The sequence below is a fragment of the Tachypleus tridentatus genome, chromosome 13 (assembly GCF_004210375.1).
Source record: "Tachypleus tridentatus isolate NWPU-2018 chromosome 13, ASM421037v1, whole genome shotgun sequence".
NCBI classification, from domain to species: Eukaryota; Metazoa; Arthropoda; class Merostomata; order Xiphosura; family Limulidae; genus Tachypleus; species Tachypleus tridentatus.
In genome coordinates, this window is record NC_134837.1 from 101,514,452 (window position 1) to 101,540,739 (window position 26,288).

Below are 26,288 nucleotides of genomic sequence, written 5' to 3' on the forward strand. Positions count from 1 at the left end.
AAGACCCACAAAAATTATTAGCGCCTGGGCCCACACAACCTTACATCCGCCTCTGTTAGACCCTAAGACATAAGGAACTAAAATATTGTCAACAAACAGACGTAAAAATGATACCCTGGAAAATAGCTTTTTCATGCTTACAATCATATATATGTTTTATTCAGACAAGTATTTGTTTGTGTTATATTTGGTCGTGATATTTTACGCATAAAGTAAGTGTAATTTTAAAAGTTTGAACTACAAGGTTCTTCGTCATTATAGAATATCGTTCTGTATTTACTCAGCATTATTCTTTCGATGTGTTTTGTATTTATATATTTTTGATGGATACAGTCCATTTGGTTAAATAATATTTTGGCATTGAAAAGTCCTTACTTTCATTAGAAGAGCTGCGGGAAGATTGATTAATATGATGTTTGATTGTTTTTGTATATTTTGTGTAATCGGAAATAACAAAAAGTTAACCTCGAAGTTGTATTGCTTAGAACATAAATACACAGTTAAATGTCTAAATAAAACAACATAAGCTACTGAATATATATGAAAAAAGTAGACGTGTAAGTAGATCACAAATGAAGTCGTAATAGAGACAGGAGAAGATTAATACACACGTGTAAAATGAAGAAGGACATGGGACTTCTTAATGATCGTATGTGCTATACAGAGGCATCGATAGGCGCTGGCAAACGGGGTCTGTTCCCCGATTATCTTAGATATTTTGGTATCCCAGTTGGTATTTTGAAAAATCAGAATAGAAAACCATGATTTATATCGTTCTGAAACACCGACATTCCTCGCTCTTATGGGCCTGAGCCCCGAATCTTTTAAGCACCTAGCGATGCCTCTGGCACATTATTTTTATTTATTTTTTATATATGTATTTTTGTGTATTTACAAACTCACCACTTTCACGAACTTCTGTATAAGTTACGTTTTGCGTCAATATCCCTATGTTAATTGTATAAATGTATTACCAATAGTTGACAGCTGATGCTGCTAACTAGTTACCTTTCTTTTAGTTTATCAGTTTAATATTAGGAATAACCCTTCTGTAGCTTTGCAAATTTTAAGCCTGAAACAACGAAAACTGTATTGCATACAACGTGCTCTTGGAAGGGCAAAATAAAAATAAACATACTTTATTCAAACTGAGATCGTTGAAAGAATTATACACATCTTCATGTGTGTTATGTAGAGTACATAAATATATCTTTGTATTAATTAGTGTAAAAAAACAAACTTGAAGCGTTTGTGTATCCTTTTGAAGACATAAGCTGAGTTATTTAGACAATAAATTATTTGTTAGCTTGAGCGTTTCTAATGTGTTTTTTTTAATACTATACATTGTATGCTATGTAATATTTAAAAATATAAAAACAAGTCACCGTTAGATAAATCCTGACAAGAGCTTTTGAAAAAATCTTCAGCGGAGAATATTTTCCGTGAACGAGAGTATTATCGGATTATTTACCTATTTTAGCAGCTTTTTGTCTTGGCCTTGCATCTATTAAAATAATCATTTATCCTTGAAGAGATGCAAGACCAAGAAAAAAAGCTGCTAAAATAGGTAAATAATCCGATAATACTATCGTTTACGGAAAATATTATCCAACATTTCTTTTAGTCATAATGTAATTTTTATATTGCAATGCTGCATTTTTTATACTTCACATAGTTAACCAAAGCACGGATCGAACAGTGCCAACAGTATAACAGTTGCGAATTGTGTCTGAAAGCAAGAAACCCTTATTGTGGTTGGTGTTCTCTTGAAAAACGGTAAGTCTTGATAATAAAGTAATTACACGTGTCTTTGTTTACTTCTTTTCAATCTAAGATAACTCCATTTTGGAATATTAAAGACAAGAAATAACTTGTCAATACAGTACAATTAAAATATGTGAATGGATGAAATCATTATATATACGAATATTAGTGCTGGTTTAATTTTTCCATCTTATGGCAATTAACGTTAAATTTCCAAGAATAATTTCCATGTTTGTTTTCCTGTTTTCTAACCATACATTTATAATACCTTGATATACACTATTTTGTTTATAAGAAAATTAATCGATATGCTGTTTCTGTCTACAGTTTTCGATAGAACTAATTACGTTTTACGCTCTTTAAGTGAAAACAAAATACAAGAATAACTATCCTTTAAGGAATCCTATACAAAAGTCTCTTTCCAAGCAAGAATCGAACCTTTATAATCCATGGATTACCGTTTAATTATTTATTTTTCTACCAGAAACTCGCCATAGAGTCGTAATTAGTTAATAATAAAAGAAATGTTTCTTGTCGCTAAAAATAGTTCGAAACGTTGGGTAATCTCCACCATGAACACCGCAGTTCTTGTTAAAAAGACTGGTGTGTAGGCATGGTTAATTGAGTTTTTAATTTTAACATTACTTTACCTTCAACCAAAAAAGCTGTGAACGATAAGCTTAGGTATCCGAAAGATTATTCAACATCAGTTATCAAATAGTCTTCAGCTGTCATTCTGTCCTTTACTGATGTCAAATAGCTTTCAGCTGTCATTCCATCATTTACTGATGTCAAATAGTCTTCAGCTGTCATTCTATCTTTACTGATGTCAAATAGTCTTCAGCTGTCATTCTATCTTTACTGATGTCAAATAGTCTTCAGCTGTCATTCTGTCCTTTACTGATGTCAAATAGCCTTCAGCTGTCATTCTATCTTTACTGATGTCAAATAGTCTTCAGCTGTCATTCTATCCTTTACTGATGTCAAATAGTCTTCAGCTGTCATTCTGTCATTTACTGATGTTAAATAGTCTTCAGCTGTCATTCTATCCTTTACTGATGTCAAATAGTCTTCAGCTGTCATTCTGTCTTTTACTGATGTCAAATAGCTTTCAGCTGTCATTCTATCCTTTACTGATGTCAAATAGTCTTCAGCTGTCATTCTGTCCTTTACTGATGTCAAATAGTCTTCAGCTGTCATTCTATCCTTTACTGATGTCAAATAGTCTTCAGCTGTCATTCCATCCTTTACTGATGTCAAATAGTCTTCAGCTGTCATTCTATCTTTACTGATGTCAAATAGTCTTCAGCTGTCATTCTATCCTTTACTGATGTCAAATAATAGTCTTCAGCTGTCATTCTATCCTTTACTGATGTCAAATAGTCTTCAGCTGTCATTCTATCCTTTACTGATGTCAAATAGTCTTCAGCTGTCATTCTATCCTTTACTGATGTCAAATAGTCTTCAGCTGTCATTCCATCCTTTACTGATGTCAAATAGTCTTCAGCTGTCATTCTGTCATTTACTGATGTCAAATAGCCTTCAGCTGTCATTCTGTCCTTTACTGATGTCAAATAGTCTTCAGCTGTCATTCTATCCTTTACTGATGTCAAATAGTCTTCAGCTGTCATTCTATCCTTTACTGATGTCAAATAGTCTTCAGCTGTCATTCTATCCTTTACTGATGTCAAATAGTCTTCAGCTGTCATTCTATCCTTTACTGATGTCAAATAGTCTTCAGCTGTCATTCCATCCTTTACTGATGTCAAATAGTCTTCAGCTGTCATTCTATCTTTTACTGATGTCCCCGATTTGCTTCTGGAAGTTTCGGTTATATAAACATGCGTAGTTTTTAAAGAAAGCTGTTTCTTTATAATAACAACTTGCTTTATTACAAAAAGAGGAAGTAATTTAGCATGATTAAAAGAAGGGCAAAAGTCTGCATAGGAAGGAAATGTCGTGATATTGGAGCCATCTAACGAAAAACTATTGATAAAATTTCGCCAACCCTGACATCGTCGTAAGCAAATAAACCTTATAATACTGTGTAGAAGAAAATCTAGTCATGCACACGTGTCACCTGTCGCTCTTCAGTTTCCATTGTTCTGTAAAAGTATCATATGTAAGCTGTTTCCACTAGTGTTGTTTATGAATTCAGCCTGCTTTAGCATGCCGCTAACTTAAGTGTTTAGGTTTGGACTGCCAGAAAAAAATCAAATGTTGATTAAATAGCGCCGTTTACTTCAGATGTAATATCTTTAGAAATTCTAAAATAAACACATAGTGCAACAGATATGTACCATTAGTGCCATTTTCAGTCTAAGCAGTGCGTAACACATTTTTTTGAACGCACAGATTTATCTTCTTTTTTAAACGTACAACAGGTTTCTATAAATATCATTTATATTTTTTCAAACGTGAAATTTTCTTACTTAAGCTTAATTTCTCTAATTCTGAAATAATGTACGTGAATCATTGATGAACAACCTAAACTAATCTTAAGGCTAGAAATACGGCAAACGCAAACTAACGTGGCAGGGGTTTAGTTTAGAGAGAGAGAAATCAGATGAGTTCTCTCTCTCCAACTGGGGTGTTCAGGAACGTTGTAGTTCCTCTTCGTCCCCTTACATGAGAAATTTTCTATAATATCCGTGGAATTTTTACTTTATTTTTAATATTTCGAAAATGGAGTGGGGTATTTGTGAGTGAGAGGAAGGACGGGAAAACTGGACGAGAGCAGCGAAAGTGAAGTGGGCCAGACCTTGGCTCGAGGACGGAGTACACTGGCAGCTGGTGAATTGATTTTTAAAATTTATTATGATTGATTTGATACCCTGTGACTGGGTAAACGGCCCTTTTCAGAATGAGGCTGGGACCTACAGGTCCGATGCCAGAGATTTTGCTGTGGGGGGAAACGGAAGTACCCCGAGAAAACCCACTTTCACGGCCTGGGCGCCGAATAATCTACCCAGACCGTGCCCGGAAGTAGCTGGGAAGAGAGAAAAAAAAACAAACTATGTTGGTGGTATACGTGGAAACTGTTAGCTGCAGTCTTGTAGATCAGGTGGTAACTTCATCATGAACTTGTTTACACACTTGAAGCCCATTGGTGCAATTGAAAAACGTGGTCTCGGTGGTGGAACTACTGGCTGTTCTTCAGTGAGTTGTTCTTCGCTGGTCTGTGATGCTTTGTTTCTTATCGAGGTTTTGGTTTGAGTTTTCTGCGTGGAGGTAGTTTGTTTTTCAGTTTGTACTATCGCGTCGATGGTTATCTTGGTAATGGTTTGAGTCTGGCTGGTTGTTGAATTCTGTGGAACTGGGATTGAAGTCTGGCATGAACTGTCCTTTTTCTTTCTTGAACTACTGGAACTTAGCGTGTTGCTAACCGTGGGAGTTGTCGTCTTCTGAGTCGAGTTGTCTGAATCTGAAAAATGAATGCGGCCTTTCAAACAACACCCTTTTAAAGACTTCTTTTAACAGTCATAAGCTGGAGAAAGATACATTTGAATAAAAACAGTTATATGAAATATCATTACCTTTATATTTACTGTCTACTGAATATTGTAAAAACTGTGGTAGACAAGCAGTTATTAATTATGTAAAAACAGTTATATGGAATATCATTACCTTTATATTTACTGTCTACTGAATATTGTAAAAACTGTGGTAGACAAGCAGTTATTAATTATAGTTTTGTTTGTTTTTTTATTTTCTGGACTTAACCTGATGTCATCATAAACTTTCTCAAACTACTTGTGTTTTGGTTTTTGGAAGCTAGGAGGTTCCACGTTGACTAAAGGACATTGTGGATTACTCACCAGTGATGTATTGTTTGTTTTGGAATTTCGCACAAAGCTACTCAAGGGCTATCTGTGCTAGCCGTCCCTAATTTAGCAGTGTAAGACTAGAGGGAAGGCAGCTAGTCATCACCACCCACCGCCAACTCTTGGGCTACTGTTTTACCAACGAATAGTGGGATTGATCGTCACATTATAACGCCCCCACGGCTGGGAGGGCGAGCATGTTTGGCGCGACTCGGGCGCGAACCCGCGACCCTCAGATTACGAAGTGCACGCCTTAACGCCCTAGGCCATGCCAGGCCCCACCAGTGATGTAATAGTCAAAACTGACTTATGATGATTGAAAGCGTTACCAAGGAAAATTTTGCTTAATATTTCTCTTCAAATAACATAATCAGAGCAAATAAAAACAAATAAACAAGAAACGTATTGTGGTGTGGTAACTGAAGTGGAAAATATTTTATTTTACTCTTGAGTTACAGCACGTGATGTTTACGATCAGCTGTTGTAAACACGAGAACGAATACATAGATATACAAAAAAAAAAAGAAAATACGAAAGTATAAAAACTTTAAAAATAATTTTTATGTTTTTGGGTTTCACATCTAGTGATGGTTTTATTAATACAGGGAAATGTTTTATTGTCTATATTTAGTTTGTATGTAGTTTTATTCTGTTTTTGTGCGTTATGGTATTAGTATTCTGTGGTTGTTCGCTGAAGATCATTTATAAATGCGAAACTGCTAAGCAATAAAAACCGAAACTATTTTAACGTACCAGCTTATGAAATATTTACATACATTAATAGTCATGAACTATTTGAACAATAGATGTGTGTATTAGCAACTGTGTTTCTTATAACTGGTAGAATATATATAAACACACGTTGTAATTTGGCAAAATCACAGGTTAGCCTTATGGTAGAACCTTTAATTTCGGAGCTGGCGAGACTTGTTTGTATCTATGTAGCTACTAATATTTCTCGCATTTTAATCTGTGGGTGTGTTATATGAGTGATAGTTAATACTCTACCGCAAATGGTAAGTTGTAGGATGCTTCCAAATGACTGCCTTCAATTTTAGTCATTATTTGAAAGTTAGGAACAGCGGAAGACAAGACGACCTCAGTAGCTTTGTCGTGAATAAAAGTACCTTACTCAGCGTAACTAAAATGAAAGAGAATGAATAATGTAGTGATATAACATATAATTACACTCTCATTAATGATCATACAGGTCGAATTCAGGTATTTCGTAATATTCATTTTGCAGCAAAAACTTCTACAGGTTTTTGAAGCGCCGTCTGTTCAGGAATAGTGGTATAAAAATGTGTAAATGTTGTTGGTTTTAATCTTTCTCAGGTGTACAGTTACGAGTGCGTGTCAGAACGCCACCAGCGGTTTCAGCGACAGCTCACCACGATGGCTCTCGCTAAACACTCAGCAATGTATCGATGTTCAAGCTGTCAAACCGGAACAGCTTCCTGTTACTAGCATGATTATGGTAAGTTAAAAGAAACGAATCTACTGTAATGGATATTTTCGAAATAGGTACAGATATAATAACACTTTTAACGTTTTGTATCGACTATCTTGATATATTTAGGAAGAAAAAAATTATATAATGCTGCGTTTATAGTCCAAATAATATTTCTACCCGAAGAGTTTTTTTTTTAAATTTCGCGCAAGGCTACTCGAGGGCTATCTGCGCTAGCCGTCCCTAATTTATCAGTGTAAGACTAAAGGGAAGGCAGCTAGTCATCACCACCCACCGCCAACTCTTGGGCCACTCTTTTACCAATGAATAGTGTGATTGATCGTGATATTATAACACCCCCCCTCCACGGATGAAAGGGTAAGCATGTTGGTGTAACTGGGATTTGAACCCGCGACCCTTGGATTACGAGTCAGTGCCTTAACCACCCGGCCATGCTGGGCCATCTGAAGAGATTTAAGAGTGCTAGAGTACTGAAGCCAAATCTTTATTGTAAAACATGTGACCTATTGGTCTATCTTAGCTGTTCCATATTCTAATCTAAAATAAAACTATTAACAAATAAATTTTAAAAAATCTGAAAGCCAGACCATATCATTCATATAATTATCACGCTTTTCATTACACTCGCTGAAATTTACTTCCCCTGCAAAAATAACAACAAAAACATGTCAGAGACAGCTAACACTCAACACTTTATATTTACAGATATAAAAGAACCCAGAAGAAACAAGATAGTTAGAAGTTGTTAATTAAAAAAAAAATGGAATAGGGATTGTCAAAAAAGAAGAGAAACAAGTTAAAGTGCAAAAATTATGTTTTCAAGCCTATAACTAGGGGCTCTAGTCACAATTATCACAGAAAGAAGTTTTTTTCACAGTATTTCTTGCAATTAATATTGTCTTCTTTTCCCAAACTGTTCATTAACAGTGCAGAAAATAGCAACTTTTATGGACCCAGTTTAACAAGCTAAAGTAACAAAGTTCCATAAGAAGTGGCTCAAAATGTATACATTTCTCTTGTGGACTTGTGGCTGGATTCTATGTCTTGATGGAGACATACTGTATCGTCATCCAGATTTTACAAATGGGCTAGACTTGGTTGAGTGGTTACAAATAAAACTCTGTATTCAAGGTCACATGGCTTATGTGTTATTGCTGCAAAATGTCAGTCCAACTTTGAGGCAGCGTGGACCAAGAGTTAGCAGTTGGTACTTTTTTTGTCTAGGGAGAGAGTATGTGATAACTCAAAAGCTAAAGATAAATAATAGTTACTGTGGAAATCATACTTTTAAAGTTATAAATAGACACTTTATATTTATCAGGATAATTGGCTGGAAAAGCAGAGAGAAAATGGGAGGTTAGTAATTTTATGTGGCATTTCCTGTTAGCTCACATCTAAACTAGTGTGTGCATACATTCTTATTTGAATTCTTATTGATATGTTTTGTGTTTGGGTCTCAACTTATATATATTAATGCCATTGGATTTGTGTAACAGTATTGAAAAATGAACTATATATAACCATTAACTTTTCATTTTTGTACTAGGTGGAGCTGGTTATCAACCAACTACCCAACCTACCATTTGGGGCACATTATCTTTGTGTGTTTGGTAACAGTGCAACCATAAGGGCTCAAGTGACAGGAACAGGACTTGCATGTATGACACCAAGAATTGAGGACCGTCCTTCCATTTTACCTGATAAAGGTAAAATCTACAGTGCTGAACAACTGTAATCAAAATAATCACAAGAAACATTATGTTAGATATTTAATTTCACCATTCAAACAATGATTATGATATAATAAATTTCATTCTGTTAAGGGTTTGACTGTTATGAGCATCAAACTACAGAATGAATTTTACGTTATTATAATAGAAGCATATTAACAAACCACATTTAAAATAATTATGAATGTTTTATAAAATAAGTGCAAGGAATAGGTAAATTCTATTAAAATAACTGAATTAGAGATACTAATATAAATTTATTTTGAATATTTTTTAGTTCTTTTACTCTCTTTGACTATGTTATGATGATTTAAATTACTGGTCTATCTTATTGTAGTTTTGAAATAAGTTCTTTTATTTTTTTTGTCAGATCATGTCACTGTGGACCTAGCCGTCCGCTCCAGTGAAACCAATACTGATTTTCTTCACAAACCTTTTGCATTTTATGATTGCTCTGTACATGAAACGTAAGTTTATCACACTATGAATTCATTCTATAACTGAATATAAGATAATACTTTTTTAAAGTTCGTATTTTTCTTCTATTTCTTATGTCTTTTTTTTTTCTTTCCCTCGTCTGTTGTCAATATCACATGCTTTCCATTCAGGCTCTATTCATGTGTAAAAAAGTCAATTTAATTTCCTGGGTTACTCATTGTAATACCAAGTAACCACGTATTCTTTACCAGGTAATGTGCAATGGGATATAAATCATGGATTTAATAAATAGATTGTATCTTGTTGAAGTTCATCTTTGTCTTTGGTTTGATCTACATTATAAAAAATGTACATATTAGCATATTATGCTATATTTAATCCTACCTTTTTTTCCTACTTTTTTCTGAATTTTCCAGAGTTGAACTGTCAAGATAGAAACATATTTCATTCTGTAACTTAATAAATGTAACAATATTCTGCTTTGGTGATCCAGAAGATTAGCATGCTGGTTTGCCAGTTCTTCTGAATAATTGTAAAGTTAGTTAAAGTAAAATGATATTAACTAATCACTGTTAAGTATAAACACTTAAATAATATTGTGTTATCAGTCCACACCATATTTCTGATTCATAAATGAATTCAATAATAAATGATAACTCAATTCCTTAATCTATTTCACAGTATTATAGCTGTTGTTTATGAAACTGATTATGTGAACGATCTCCATGCTTATTGTATCCCAGCCAGTCTGATGAGTCCTGCTATTGAGCAAAAGGTTTATTCAGCACTGAATATGACTGATATAGCATGTTTGACACATTATTTTGTGCTTTTCTTCTAAGTTCTTAGAATTATAAACAGTACTAAGTTTATATGATCAGATTTTATTAATTCAGTTACAGAACTTATTTTAATAAATCACAACAGATCATTTAAAACAAAACTGTAACACTGACATTTATTGTTCTTCTTAGATGTTCATCTTGTGTGACAAGTTCATGGGCATGTAGTTGGTGTTTACACGAGAACCGCTGTATGCACAATAGCAGCTTCTGTCTTCGAACCATAATCACTGGAGAAAATGTTTGTATTGTTAAACAGATTTTAGCTTTTACTTAGCATAGCTCTTAGTTGAAATAATATGTATTTTGTATTATATTTAAAAAAAAATGAAATTAATGATTTTTTTATTTGTAACTGATCATTAAATTGCTTTATGCAGTACTGTAAAATGCCTAAACTGGTAAAGCTGTGAAACAACGTTTGTAATTTTTTCTTCTCACACCCCTCAGTTATGTTTTTGATTAAGATATAAATTCAGATTATTATTGTTACTAATTTATATATATTTATCAAAAACATTTTAATTATTTTTTCCCAAACTTCAACTTTGTATCTTTGATTTTAGTGCTTTCTAATATTGTTTTTGTTGTCAGTACATTTAAATGTTATGAAATAATTGATTCCATCTGTTTACTAATTATTTGACTATTAGAAACATCAAAAGTTTCATAAAAATATCTGTGATCATAATCATAGACACAAAATTAAATAAAGTCTTACTGCAATAATATATACATCGATCCTATAAATGAGATCTCTCAGAGATTTAAAGCAGTTTTTCTTTTCAAGTACATTGTCATGGGTTATAAAAGAAACTTAGTTTCTCTCTAAGTGGTTAGCTTGTACTAATTGTAAATCAATATTAATACACATCCAAAACTTAGCACTTGATGTTTTGCTTAAGTATTGAATTTAATCAAATTCTTTGTAAGTAACTGCAGTAATTACGAGAAAATGCTCTAAAATTGTAATTGAAATTAATTTAATGTTTGTAGTATGATTTATATGGAGTTTCAGAATGATGATTAGATGAGGGGATATTGATCCCTCTTCTTTTTTCTTTGATAGAGCCCCCAGAATTCACTAATTAAAGGAAGACGTTATTGTCCTAGTTTTGCTATGAGGGAAGAAATTCTTCTTCCTAATGGAGTAAGGAAGGAGATATCTTTAGATGGAAAGAACCTCCCTAGTTTATTGGTAAGCATAGTGACTGCTGTGAAATACTTATTTTGTTCATTGCAGTCTTTATGAGAACTTTTGTAAAAAAATAAGATTTTCTTTATCAATTACACTAGCTAATAAATTAGTACATTACTTTAAAATAACATTCTGAAATTCAACAAACTTTGATTTATGAGAAGAACTGAGTTATGGAGCTTTTATCCATGTTTCCTTTTTTGCAGGACAATTTTCAGTGCGTTGTAGAGATTGAAGGGGCCAAAGAAAGAGTTCTAGCAAGGGTTTATGGTAATAAAATAACCTGTGCAGAAACAGTGGTAAGATGTACTCCTAATGTCATAGTTTGTTTATTTATATATTTCGTCTGAAAACTAGAAATTTGCTATTTATTTTTATTCTGTCTGATCTTGTGTGGAATTTTTCTAGATTTTTTCATCTTTAAATAATTTGTTTTCATTTTATGCAAAAGTTTAAATACAAATAGTGTTAAAACATTATTTTAAGTTTGGTTTGTATTAATCCTAATTTGCTTGTAATTGGTGGAATTAAAATTGATATAGTTTTAAAATCTTTATGTTGAGCAGTATTAAATATCATAGCTTTTATATACATCTTTTTGTATAAAATTGATAATACTAAAATATTCTACTTTTACTGTAGTATACCTATGAGACTGAAATTGGCCAATTGAATGCAACATTGACAGTTTTCTGGCATGGTGACTCTTACATAGATCAAACTACAGGTATTGTATCTTCAAATTACATTGTCTTTCATGATTTTAATCATTTTAAACAATCTATGTTCATATTAATTACAAACATTGTTATAAATGTTTTTTTTTATACAAGTTGTTATTGCTAGAATTATTAATGTTAATAATATAATTATATTTATTAACAGATAGTTCTAGTAATTATAAAATGTTTCAAAGCAAATACTTTTAGCATCCATTTAATTTTGCGAGGATAAAGCTGTTAATGTTTCAAATACTAATTGTCATCTTGATAAGCTTAAGGTTATTTTGATGATTTAAATGACAGTTTGGATTGACTGAATTTTATTTTAGTTTTTTATAAATAGAAAAGTAAAGAGAAGTATTTTTTGCTTTTGACAAAGTTATTTTTATTTTGATACATATCTATTATCATGTCTTCTTGGTTAACTTGATAATTTGTTGTTTTTTTTTTATTACTTTTAGTTACACTGTACAAGTGTCATCTACTGGGAAGCCATGGAGGACAAGCAGACTGTTCTCTGTGTCTGACCAGACACCCAAAATTTCGATGTGCTTGGTGTGGTGACCAGTGTAGTTATAGTAACTCTTGTCTTGAGACACCCGCACTAACATGTCCTCCACCTCGAATAGACTGGGTAAGATTCTTCTCTGTTTAAATTATTATACTTTAAAATTAAAGGAAATTAGTAAATTTACTAAATAATAATATTGCAGAGTTGAATAATATAAGTAGAAACATTAACTTTGAAATACTTAAATAAATATGAATATATATATATAAAGCATATCAAATTTTATATACATGCACACATACAACTAACTGCATTTACATTTTGATATTAAACATTGTGTAATAGTATTTCTTTCTAGTTAATCAGTAACTAAAAACTTGCAGTATGCAACACACTATGTGTATATTTAAAGCTGTTATACACTCAGGCTAGTAAAAACAAATATTGTTAATACTGTTAATACTTTCCTTGTTATTAATCGACAGATCATACTTTGCCATCTGAGATATTATACACAATCAGATTTAAGGATAATAAACTTTTCAGCACCTTCTAATGAATGCAAGATCTTTTAAAATGGTTTTCTTATAGATCACAGTGTGAAATCTATTTGTCTTAGTAAGACTTATGTTCTGTGTAGTTGATATGACATCAACTGTTAGTGTGTCTTTTGAAATAGATCCATCCACTTAGTGGACCCATACAAGGTGGCACTTTAATGGCTATAGAAGGAAGTAATCTTGGTACAAGTGAAGAAGAAATAGGTAACAAGATAACAATTGGAGGTATTCCTTGCATTCCAGTCGAATACAGTGTATCAGTAAGGTAAGATTTGAAGGAATCAACTACCAGGAAAGTAACTGTTTTATTTACTTTTTTTAAATTCTACTGAAGTATAACATTAGAGATACACTGAAATTTTATAGCATATGCATATCTGTTATTTGAAAAACAATGTTTTTAAATGCCTTTCATACCTTTCTGTAAATTATCTATAATTTTAAATATGTACATGTACAAAGCTTCTTACATAAAAACATCAAATTCAAATGTTTAAAGTTACGCCAGTTGAAATAAAACTTGAAAAGGTGTAACCCTAAAAATAGCTATGACATTAACAACAGAAACGTTTTTATGGATGTTTAAACTTGTTATATCCATCAAATATAGGCGAATATACATAATACATTTAATCAGAATGTGATTCTCAGCCTTTCAGATGTCACTAATTGTTCCATTTGTTCTACTATTACTTACTTCAAATTGTCAGTTAGCTCTTTCTAACATTCCTAGTGTAAAATATTGCAAAAATGAACTTTATAAGTTTAAAATAAAAACCCCAGCTTTGATAATTTTTGTTATGGTACCAAACCCAACTACCTGTGTGTGTGTTTGTAAGTATTTACACGTTTGTAACAAATATTAGTTTTGAAGTAAAGAATATAATTTTTAAATATTAACTGTTCACTAGTTTACCAACCAAAACAATCTACCACTTTAAAAAAGTGTGGTATATAAAAAAAATTCCTCATGGTATAGGGTGTTTTATGCATCAATGAAAATGGTTAAACAGTTATAGGGAACTTGACAAAACATATTAGAAATACACAGTAAAATAGACAAATCAAAGTTAATTCAAAAAAAGATGTTTCAGAGAAACATTAGAATGAATATACTTAAATAGGGAAATAAAATAAAAAATCAAGTGCCTTAACTTTCAGTTATTCAAGAACTGGTTTTCTCAAAAGAAATGTTTTACCTTAAGATATATGAACTTTTATTATTGTGCCAACAGTCATTGTCAATTAGAGCAACACTAAAGGAAAAATAATAGAGAAGTTTTGTCTATTTTGACAGTCTGTAGTTACCCCTTTCCTGTATCTTTGTGCAAGGAAAGGATTTTTTTGTTTTGTAGACGATGCCATGAATATTTTGACGGATATAAAATTTTGCATTTTTTGCACTGTCCAGAGTCGTGTGTCGTACAGGCCCCAACAAAACACCTGGAGCTGCTGAGATTGTAGTTGGAAACAATGCAGGTCTGACTAGAGCTCGAGAACAGTTTTTGTACAAGGTTAGATGCAATTTTCTATTGAATAAAAAAAGAGAGAAGTGTATATATTAATAGAGAACGTGTGTTTCATTACTGCAGTTGAATAAACATTACTTACTTGGTCGTATCACTTTTTTAAAGAATTGAATCATCATTAAAACTGTAATATAAAATGATTAAGAAACAAAGAATGACTACACTCAAACAAAACTTTTAAAATTTTCAGGTAGTGAAATTGGAAAATATTCACCCAACTATTGGACCCATGGCAGGTGGAACCAGGTTGTACCTCAGTGGGGAGAATCTGAATGTTGGCAGTCATATGGAAATTTATTTGGACAACTTGCCCTGTATAGTTGATAGGTGAGATCAAGCAACAGACTGTTTAGTCTAAAACATAACTAGCAAGGGTTAAATTCGTGTACAGTGGGCCAGAATGGAATTCTGCCTATTGAGAAATCAAGTCATTAGAGTTTCTGGTTTTCTGATTGAAACACTATGTAACGTAAAGTACAAAAGAGTTTTATGTCTTTCAAAATCCCAGTTTAACCACTAGTAATGAGATTATTTTATACTTTACAAGATACATATTACAATAATAATATATTTAATACTTTATATACAAGTAAAATTTTTTTAATGTCTTATAAACACTTTCATTTTTTTCTCATCTTGGATCAATCTTTTAGTTATGGCTAAACACAGAACCATTATCCTCTATCGAATGTTATTGTTTTACCCAGTGACAACTCTGCCATAATAAAAAGAAAAAGAGACACACTCACTGAGATGAACTTTTAACCACTTCTAACACAAACTTACTGGTTCACAAAAAAATCTTGTTCATAAATGAAGATGTAGTATGCAAGTGAGGTTATAAATATCTCAAAAAAATATTCATACTTTCTATTAGAGTTGTTCAACATCCAGGTAATAGTTACAAAACTTTTTGGTCTCCTTTATCCTTTAACATTTTTCAAATACATTAAAGAGAAATTCTGTAAGCACAGTAAGGTGCTTCAAACATTGAAAATATAGTCTGTTAGCATAAGCTGTGAGTGAGTCTATTACTTGAGTAAGTTATTCTATTGTTTATGAACACTTTCAAAACAGGGAAAAATCCCTTTATGCACCTAAGTGAATAAACTGTCTTCAGAGACTTACATGCACCCTATTGTCACTTTCTCTCTTTGTCCACATATATTGTATAATATTTTTGAGTTTGAGAATAATGTCTTATAAGAGCATTATATTCCAAAGCAATATAACAAGAAAAGAATATAGTACTTTAGAACATTACCTCACTAAACAATGGTTTAATAACTTGCAGTTACATCATGGATATCAAAGTGTTAAAAAAGTCATTTTCAGACAACAATAATGTTGTAGTAATGCTAACTGAGAAACTAAAACCTAAAATAGATATAGAGTTTGGCAAATGAAATTATTAGTTATTACGTGTGAAAAATCCTAATTTTCTTTCTTTGATTTACATATCTATTCACTTAATATAATTTCAAATGGAACTTTATTTCAGTAATATTGTATAATAGTTCTAGAAACCCAGACTAATGTATTATTATCTAATTCAGATGTATGATTTTCTGTATGGTTATTTATGATAATATGTAAATTCATTTTGTTCGTAAAAAAATTAGATTGTATTTTTGGTTCTCTAGTTTACACCAGAAAACCTGTTGTTGAAGTAATTGATGATATAAGTGATGTCTCAACCATTATTGCATCTGTTGTATTCTAGCTTCCCCTGATAAGCACTGGTATTAACCAAAAGTCTGACCTAGCACTTGATATAATAGATGCAATGTTTGGTTGACATATTATATTTTTCTTTACTTTTACTTATTATTTTTTATAAAATTTGTTGAACTTTGTGAGGTAGTAGGATAGGAGTAAGACATGCTGATAAAGGTGAGACACTGAAATGATATTGGTAATCAAAATATATCAGTATTAAAGTTTGATCTAAGGATATGCTTTTTTATGCTCCAGTTAGCATTGGAAAGAGTAAAAATGTTTTATTGTTTGTTTTATCTTCTTGTTTTTCTTCATTTAAAAAGTATTCCTGTTAATATTTTTCTTTACTTCTCTTTATGAATATAATTTTAAACTATTTAATCATTATAAATATAGCACTATTAAGTACATATTGCAATCAACAGTTTTTTATAGGTAGTAGTAGTAGATTAAAGATTTTTACTTGATAAAATATTATGTAGTGTATAGAAGAAAGTTATATTATTCCTGGGAACTAGCAACTGTGACATTATGTATCTCTATTTACAGACACAGAGGTTTACTTAGTTGCTCAGTTTCAGCCTTAGTACTCTGGAATTCTTTGTGGTAATATTCAATAAAACATCAAAAATTAGTTTGTCATCCCTTTGGTAATTTTCACTTTACACAACACACATTGCTGTGTGTTTGTTTCATTGTAAGAATATTATTTTCTGTAGAACATTAGCCAGCAACAGCCAAGTCAGCTGCCAAACCACAAGAGCCCCTTCACCAAACTACAGTGTCAAGATACTGTTTCTCATAATTGACAATGCTACCCTTACCCTGTCAAATCCATTTATATACACTTTCAATCCAACGATCCTGAGAATATACCCACTAAAAAGTTTTGTCAGGTAAGTTAAACAATTTTTCTCACATTTTGTATGCAATCCCCACATGTTTTGTGGTATGACTTTCTTCTTACAGACACTATCATTATGTTTTTTAATATAATTCATTATCACTTAGAGGAAGAGTGTCTTTTTCCCAAATTTGAGGGAAAGTCAACTTGGTAGAGGTTAATTAATTCAAAGCCTTACATTTTTGTTAGATATGGCTATTCTCTATAATAGCAAATACATATGAACAATTATGTACCTAAGAAGAATTAGATTTTCTTTTTCTTCTGTAGGTACTCTGTTACAATGTTAATCACTTAAACTCATAATTTAAAGATTTCTTCAGTTATAATTTAAGAATCTTCAAGAACAGTTTTGTATAAAATCTGTGGTATATCATAAGCAGGATCTCAAGGTTGAAAAAGACATTGTTATACACATCAAACCATCAAACAGTATTTTGTGCACTTATGTCACGATTAGTAGCTTATGTAAACAGTATCAATTAATTTGACTTTCAGGAAAAAGTACTGATAAATGAAATCTGGGGTTTGATTTCCCATAGTAGATGCAGCAGATAGCTCAGTGTGGTTTTGATAAGAAAAATTAAGATTTTTTTGTGTTTTTGTGAATATTACAGTGGTGGGCGAAGTGTTACAGTGGTAGGAACATCTCTACAAGCTATTCAGCAACCCCATATGGCCATTTTTAATAATGAAACCCTCCTTAATGAGACAGTAAGTACTTTTTTTTGATACAATAAGAAAATTTGGTAAATTGACAACAAAAGTATTTTCTGATAAATATTTCAAGTTTTTAGTTTAAAAATTAATACATAAATAATCACAACAGTTATCTTTGTTTTCAATAGCCTTTACTTTTTTTGTCTGTCAGCAAATATTTTGGGTTAACTTGTTACAATAAATAAGCTCTGTAAAACTTTTAAGTGTTAAAATATTGTAGTGGACAAGTAAGACATTGTAGCCCATAATTGTATATCACTGTGAAGTTAATTGTAAGCTCTCCTGACTGCCTGGTTATATTAATTATGTGTCTTTAGATCAAAATTTTATCTGTTTTTACTTTATGTAATTTTTACAAGTAAAATAACTTTGTCATGCATCTTATGGGAATAAGTGAAACATGGTTAAACATAGATGATTTTCATGATAGATGTTTCTTTGAAAAACAGGATTACAGACTATTTAATAGGGATACAGTATTAAGGGGAGGGTAGGAGTGGCTTTATGTGTAAAATGTGAGTTGCATTCTGTGGAAATTGAAGATATCAAACAGAATAGCAAGGAGGTTTTATCCATTTTGATTTCTATTAATGGATTTAAAAATAAAATGTTTTTAGTGGGAATTTGTTAGACCATTAGATAATACTTATGAAATTAGTGAGAAACTTTACAGTGAGATTAAGATTTCAGCTTTTAATGAGGCATAGTTATGGATGCTTTTAATTTCAGGCATATATAAATTGGGAAATTCTAGAGTCAAACCATGAGGGAGCAAGGTTTTTGAAACTGTTCAGAATGGAACCTATCTACTAGAAACAATGCTATTTTAGATTTAGTGTTAACTTCAAATATAGAAGTGGTCAAGAGGGTAGAAATTTGAGAACATCTGGGTGGAAGTGATAATTGCTGTATTACATTCAATGTTTTGTTGCATATGGAGATAATAATAATAATATTTTGTTTCTGAATTTCAAAAAAGCAAGTATTGAAGGGATGCAAAAATAATTATCTGTTGTGAATTGAGCAACTGAGTTATTTGGAGCTGAATTACCAGATGTGGAAATTTTTAAAGATAAATTTTTAATTATTCAAGATAAACATATTCCTTATAGAAAGGAAATTGTAGTTGTGAGTACAAAGCCAAGTTAGCTGACAAAGAGTTTGAGATAAAATTAATGAAATGCATAGTAAATTTAAGAAATTTAAATTGATTGGCTGGTATGACAAGGAATTTAGAAAGTTAGTGAAACAGGATATTAGGACTTCAAAGAGGATATATAAGAAAAGGTTGGCTGAAAATGTAAAAATTAATAGTAAAAAATTTTTAAAATACATTAAAGGTAAACAAAATGTTAAAATGGGGGTATAACCCTTGAAGGGGTGATAAATTCTGTTTTTTTCTTCAATGTTTTACAAATTAAGATTTAAACTATTCTACATTTTGAACAATTGAAACAATGGAAACAAGATCAGACAAGATAACTGCATTTAATTCTGAGCTGGTTAAGAAAAATTTGGAAGTTTAAAAAATAAGACTCCTGGGTCAGATAATTTTCCCCAAGGGTTTTTAAAGGAGGTGATAAAAACCATTCCAATAATTATAGACCCATTAGCCCTACATCAATTGTGGAAAACGTTTTGAAAAGTATGTTAAAAGATGCTTTGCAAAATCGTTAACCAAATTTAGAATTTTACTGGATAGTCTACATGGTTTCACTGAGGAAAAATCTTGTCTTAAGAGTGTTTTGACATTCTTTGAAAAGATTAGGGCTTGTCTTGATTTGGTGTATCTGGATTTTCATAAACTATGTGACAAGGTGCCACATAAAAAGACGTGTACAAAAAAATAGTCTCCAGAGGTATGGAGGATAATTTAACAAATTGGACAGAATAGTTGCTAGATGGAAGAAAACAGATTGCTGTTATAAATAATATTCAGTGAAACTAAGTTAACATCACAAGTGAGGTACCTCAAGGTTCGGTATTATGACCTTTGCTCTTTCTGACATAGATATAGGAATAACTAATAAATTACTGGAATTTGCAGATGACATCAAGGTCTTGCGTGTTGCTAGATATGAAGAGGATAATGTTGATTTACAAAAGGATTTATATCATTCAATAAGTTGGGCAAATAAATAACAGATGGATCTTAATTATAATAAATGCAAGAAAATGCATATGGATTATCATAATTTGGATGGGAATAAGTTTAACAGTACTATGAAAGAGAGAGAGTTTGGTGTAATAATCAGTCAGTTTCTAAAGCTATCCAAGCAATTGGCTATTGCTAGTGGTAGAGGAAATAGGATTTTAGGTTTTATCTATATAAATATTGAATATAAGTCTAAAGAGATTATAATTTAATTTTATTATAAAGTCACTGGTTAGGCCACATTTGGAATATTGTATTCAGTTTTTAGCTCCTTATCTTAGAAAACGCTTTGAATTCTTGTGCCATGAAAGAAAGGGATCTTTGTGTGATGGTTGATCAGTCGCTTAAGCCATCTAAACAGTGTGCAGGTGCTAGTGGTAAGGCAAGCAGGATTTTAGGTTGTATCTACAGAAATATTGAATACAAGTCTAAAGAGGTTATAATTTCATTGTATAGGTTGCTGGTTAGGCCACATTTTGAGTATTCTGTTCAGTCTTGAGCTCCTTACCTTAGGAAGGACATTGAATTGTTGGAAAAAGTTCAGAGGAGGATTACCACAATGGTACCTGGGATGTAAGGTTTGCCATATGAGTTTGGTAATGAGTTAAAGAACTCACCATTTTAACAATATGTGACTTATCATTTGTTTTGTTCCTATTTAATATTTATATCTCTTTTTTTTTTCTTTTTAAAGAAACAAACAGTTATGAATTTATTGTAATATTTATTTGATCTTCAGGTGTGTGATGTAATCAGTAACTCCCAGATGGTATGTCCTTCACCATCTCTAAGTAGAGATGTTGTCCATGCATTCTTAACCAGTAGTAAGAGAATCACTGGAATGCATGCAGAGGAACTAAAATTCCAAATTGGTTTTATTATGGACGATGTCAGTAGTGTTCGAGAACTTCAAGCAAACTTTCCAGCTATTCATTCTGACATGGTGTATGTACCAGACCCAAGATTTTTTCCTTTTGATGGTGATGGAATCAAGTTGTATAAAGGAGAATCCTTGGTGATTGAGGTAAAACAAAGTTTTTCATAGCTTCCTCTGATGTAAAATGTATAAAAATAACTGTTTACCTAAGCCTAGAAAACATTTCAAAATTCGTGTGGATGCACTTTTTTGTTGTTTTGAATGTCAGTTAAGTATAATGATGATGAAATGACTTTTTATGCCCCCAGCTGCTCAGCTTATAATGCTAAAAACTGTGTATTGATACCCATGATTGACACAGCACAGATAGCTGTTGGGTATCTTTGTGCTTTACAACAAACAAACAAGTGACTTTTGCAGTAAAACATGTTATCAATTGAAAACTAAAATTAAATAGCATAGATCATCTTTTATACTTTACATCTTGTGAAGTACTTCCATTTCTAATGAAGAGAATTAAAAAGCCATTTGCTGGTCTCCAGGGAGAGCACCTTCTTCGAGCCAGTACAGAGTCTGAAGTCAGTGTGACTGTTGGTACTCGCCCATGTAACTTGACTTCACTGGCTATGACTCAACTAGTGTGTCTACCACCTGAAGACCAGCCACAAGGAACAGATGAACTTGGAAGAACTACAGACACAGTCCTTCCTATGGTTGTAGTAAGAAACCATTTTTATTCCTATCTTGTAGGATTCAAATTATTACCATTTTTTTTATCATGTACTTGTTAACATTATTTTTGGTTGTAAGCACTTTTACAAAGGTCTTTCAGTTTTATCTAGAATCAGTACCAGTGGGCATTTATCTGCACTGCTTTCTTTGAAATGTCACTATAACCATACAGTACTGTAGGTGCACTTTTAAAATCATACACAAATTCAATGATCTAATTTAACCCTTTTGTGATAGATCACAGGTCAAAGACCATGACACTGTGTTTGTTGACTTGCATTCAAAATTGTACTGAACTAGTATTTTATGAATTTATGCCATAAGTTTGGAATCAAACTGTAGATTATAATTCAAACTTTAATATTATATGAGTTAATTTCTTAATTTGAAAGTAAATATTAAAAGAACCCACCTAAATATAAATTTTAATGAGTTGTGGAATGTTGAATTCAGCACTATTTAAAATTAGATGTTTGTGATGTAAAACTTCTAAATCTATAATTTTGTACAAATTAGGAATTCAAATTACCAATACTGACAAGCTAAAATATAAAATAAGAACCTCATATCTTTTTATTTTGCTGAGGTATAGCTTATGTACTGAATCAAACATTGTGGTCTTATTCACTTCTTTCTATTTTTGGAAACAGTCCCTTATATACACTTACTTCAATCAACAGATTAGAATGCCCCCTAATGGGCTTTCTCAGCCATTTCAATCTGTGAAAAGACTACCACATTCTTTCGAATCAATATTTCTAGAAGATAGGTTGTGTCTTTAGTGTGCTTTAAGTTTCTTTTTTTTTTAAAACCTAAATACAGTTTAGTAGCTAAGCTTAATAAATTATACTGGAATTCTATTGTATCAGTATAGTTATTTATGGTTTTTGGTTATTCAACTGTATATACATATATATAAAACCTAAAAAAATTTGTTTGATATCCTTCATGTGCAAAAATTTAAAAGGCTTATGTCCAGCAGCAACAGAGTTCAAAGGTTATAGCTAGAAGAGATGATTGTTTGCTTTACTTCCTTATTTATTTTTCTATATTTAAACAAAATGTTTCATTACTTATTTCTAAATAGTAATAATGTTATATACATATATAATGTATGATAATTTAAATGCTACTATTTAATACAAAATACTAGTCCACTAAAACATTGCCAAGACGGTCAGTTTTAAATTACTGCATACGGTAACATGAGTGCATGTGCACCTCATCAGTACAAGTTAGATAATTTTAGCTAGGCATCACCAGAAGGCCAGTATAATAAAAAATATAATGTTATGAGATTTTAGCTCATAACATTGCCAAGACGGTCAGTTTTAAATTACTGCATACGGTAACATGAGTGCATGTGAACCTCATCAGTACAAGTTAGATAATTTTAGCTAGGCATCACCAGAAGGCCAGTATAATAAAAAAATATAATGTTATGAGATTTTAGCTATCTGGATTGAGCATTTGTGTTTTCATGTTATAATATGTAGTCATTCTAGCTTAAAAACAAAAATTCATACATAGGGAATGGAAAATAACATAAAATATAAATTCTTACTAAAAACAAACATTTGGAATGTTTTGGAGATTACACAAATATTTGAAATGTTTGGAATGAAGAATAATTTTTAAATCATAACATGACATCACTTTGTGCCTGGACTAGTTACAAAATAGACTCTATTTTCACAACTAAATCTTTAGTAGCAATATTTCATTGAAAATTCTGATCTTCTGTGTACACAAAACATGTAATATTTACTAAAAGTCTGTTAAATTTTTTGAAAGTACAAATAGTGTGTCAAAAGTTATAGTTTAAATACTTAACATGTGCAAGCATGTATATGAACTTGTGTATGTTATATTGAGTCTGTTGCAAAAGGGTTAAACAAATCATGCATATATATCTTATTATTTATGGTAAAATTAACTGCTTTGTTTAAGAATATTTCCAAACTGATATGTAGTTAATATTGTTGAGATGGTTCTTTCGTTAAAAAGCTGTTAAATTACTTGTAATTATAATTAATGTTTCTTCTGAAACACCATATTCTCAGGCCCTTAATATTGATGAATTATTCAAAATAATTTTTGAAGAAATATGAGATGTTTATGAACCTTGATTAATTTATCAAAAACAAACTAATTTTTCAGGTAATGAAGAAGTGTATATTTACTATATTTTCTACTTAAATTCAGAAATTCTTATGTAATTTTTTATTCTCTTATTGTTTTTTTTTTATTTCTAAAAATAATATTTGTATGAATGTGATTTTACAGGTGCGTGTGGGTCTAAACCTACGTTATGAGATTGGTTACCTTCGATATGAGGTGATGAAAACATACAAGTTCCCTCCTGAGGCTATTTGGGGAATAGCTTCTGGTGGAGCCCTTCTTATGCTCTTTAGTCTTATCATTCTGGCAGTTTTACGGCATAAGAGCTCTCAGGCAGAGCGAGAATATAAAAGGATTCAGCTTCAGATGGACACATTAGAGAACAGTGTACGGTCTGAATGTAAACAGGGTAGGTAGTAGTAATGAAATGAAACTTGCTGAGCTATACTTATCCTAAAAAGTCTTTTAAAAATTGTTTTTATCTGTTTGAAATTTTTATTAATATCTCATTAATGAAAATAAATATTTTACTACCCCCTGCTCTAGTGTAGCTACTAAGAATCCTTAAATATATGTATAATTATCAAGCCTTACTGATCACTGTTTTGTAATTATCAATGAACAATGCTAAAATGAAAAGGAACATATTTTATCTAATAAATATTTTGAATGAGAATGATAAACTGGTACTTAGTTATGATGCATATTATTTTAAAACAATTAAAAATAAACAAGTGCTTATTGGAACCCTCAGTAGATTATCAACATAACATAATGTTGGATATACAAGATTATTTAATTTAAGAGTTATTATTTAGTTTATTTAGTGAATTCAAATTTAATGATCATTTTGTTTGAATAACAAGAGCATTAAAAGTTAGTTATTTTAAAAGTGATATTTAGGACAAATTTCTTCACATAACTCTGTACAAGTTATCCTTTGTTGTCACTAGAGGGTTAGGCATTTCTATATTTTTTCTATCACGTGTCATAGTTACATGCAGATACAGAGATAAAGTAAAGTGAGAGATAATTAGACAGATCCAGACTGAGTAATTGTCACTTTAGCTGTGACAGGTGATTTCTAAAGAAGCTAAAGTTAGGGAAAGTGAAGTTAGACAGCATTATTGTTAGTTTAGCCTTAGCAAGCAATATGTAAAGTGAGTCAGTGGTATTGTAACAACAGAGGTAAAGAAAAATAATTTGATGTGATTGAATTTAACACACATGTGTGGACTTTGATGAAATTAGAGACAATTATTTAAAACTCTGGACACAGCTATAAAAATCAATAGTGTATATAAGTACATATATTTGGCTTATTTGAATGTTTATCTTATTAAACTTAGTGGATTATTTGCTGTCTATTTATTTTTGACATTTATCACCAACAAATTCCAGCCACCTACTTTAAAGAATCTGCAGCCCTGCAAAACCTTTACACATAATGTTCAGGGACAACCAGGGATCTATTGGTCCAATTTGGCTGGCAAATCCTGCAAATTAAACTATTATACTTTTGTTTTTTAAATCTTAAAACCAGCCCTTATCATTCAAGCTTTCTTTTAAAACTGACTTAACTCACAACATCTAAGTGCAACCATTCCAGAAGCCAACTAATTACCTTCTTAGAAAAGTAAAACTATCTTAGCTGAAAGTGACTCCTGCCCTGCTAAAATGTATATTTATGTTACTCCTCGTATTCTCGCAGTTAGGTATGGGAAAAAGATGATGCATGAATAATGTCAATTCCTTTTATGATTTTAGACACCTTAATCATATCCCCTCTAACTCTTCTTTTCTCAAGAGAAAACAATTTCAAAGATATTAACTTATCCTTATATGACAAACCTTTTAATTCAGACACCATTCTGGTAATTCTCCTCTGAACTCTTTCTAATAATTCAACATTCTTCCTATGGTAACAAGCTCAAGACTGAACACAATACTCAAAATGTGGCCTAACCAGTGATTTATACAATGAAATTATAACCTTTTTAGATTTGTATTCAATATTTCTGTTGAATCCTATTTTCCTGTCACTAGCATCAATACACTACGCTGTTTGGTTGGCTTAAGAGACTGATCAACCATTACACTGAGATCATATTCTTTCATGATGCTGTTAAGGTTATTTCCCTTCAAATTCTATTTATAATTCAAATTATAATCCACATGCATTATCTTGCATCTGTAATAATTAAAATCCATCTGCCATTTATTTGCCTGACTCACTAAATAATCTAAAATCTTTTATAAAGCAGCAGCATCCACTTCACAGCTAGCATCATCCAAGACTTTAATATCATCAGTAAATTTAAGCAACTTATTACAATTTCTTTTTATATATCATTAATGTAAGTAAACAAAACAACAAAATACTTAGGCCCAGCATGGCCAGGTGTTTAAGGAACTCGACTTGTAATCCAAAGGTTGTGGGTTCAAATCCCCTTCACACCAAACGGTCCCAC

At 31.4% G+C, this 26,288-nt stretch overlaps 1 protein-coding gene across 6 annotated transcripts in view; it reads left to right on the forward strand.

Annotated features, from left to right (window-relative positions):
• LOC143236800 (plexin-B-like) overlaps positions 1–26,288 on the forward strand; it is a 240,581-nt gene that overhangs the window by 202,706 nt on the left and 11,587 nt on the right. For all 6 annotated transcript variants that reach the window (XM_076475369.1, XM_076475371.1, XM_076475368.1 and 3 more), the window contains exons 5-21: positions 1,676–1,776; positions 6,924–7,065; positions 8,606–8,765; positions 9,160–9,256; positions 10,202–10,310; positions 11,139–11,267; positions 11,474–11,566; positions 11,910–11,994; positions 12,451–12,623; positions 13,180–13,325; positions 14,472–14,574; positions 14,780–14,916; positions 17,028–17,204; positions 17,830–17,926; positions 20,827–21,111; positions 21,507–21,683; positions 23,983–24,226. In XM_076475369.1, the coding sequence (XP_076331484.1) occupies positions 1,676–1,776; positions 6,924–7,065; positions 8,606–8,765; positions 9,160–9,256; positions 10,202–10,310; positions 11,139–11,267; positions 11,474–11,566; positions 11,910–11,994; positions 12,451–12,623; positions 13,180–13,325; positions 14,472–14,574; positions 14,780–14,916; positions 17,028–17,204; positions 17,830–17,926; positions 20,827–21,111; positions 21,507–21,683; positions 23,983–24,226 (2,455 nt within the window). The remainder of the gene's footprint in view (positions 1–1,675; positions 1,777–6,923; positions 7,066–8,605; positions 8,766–9,159; positions 9,257–10,201; positions 10,311–11,138; positions 11,268–11,473; positions 11,567–11,909; positions 11,995–12,450; positions 12,624–13,179; positions 13,326–14,471; positions 14,575–14,779; positions 14,917–17,027; positions 17,205–17,829; positions 17,927–20,826; positions 21,112–21,506; positions 21,684–23,982; positions 24,227–26,288) is intronic.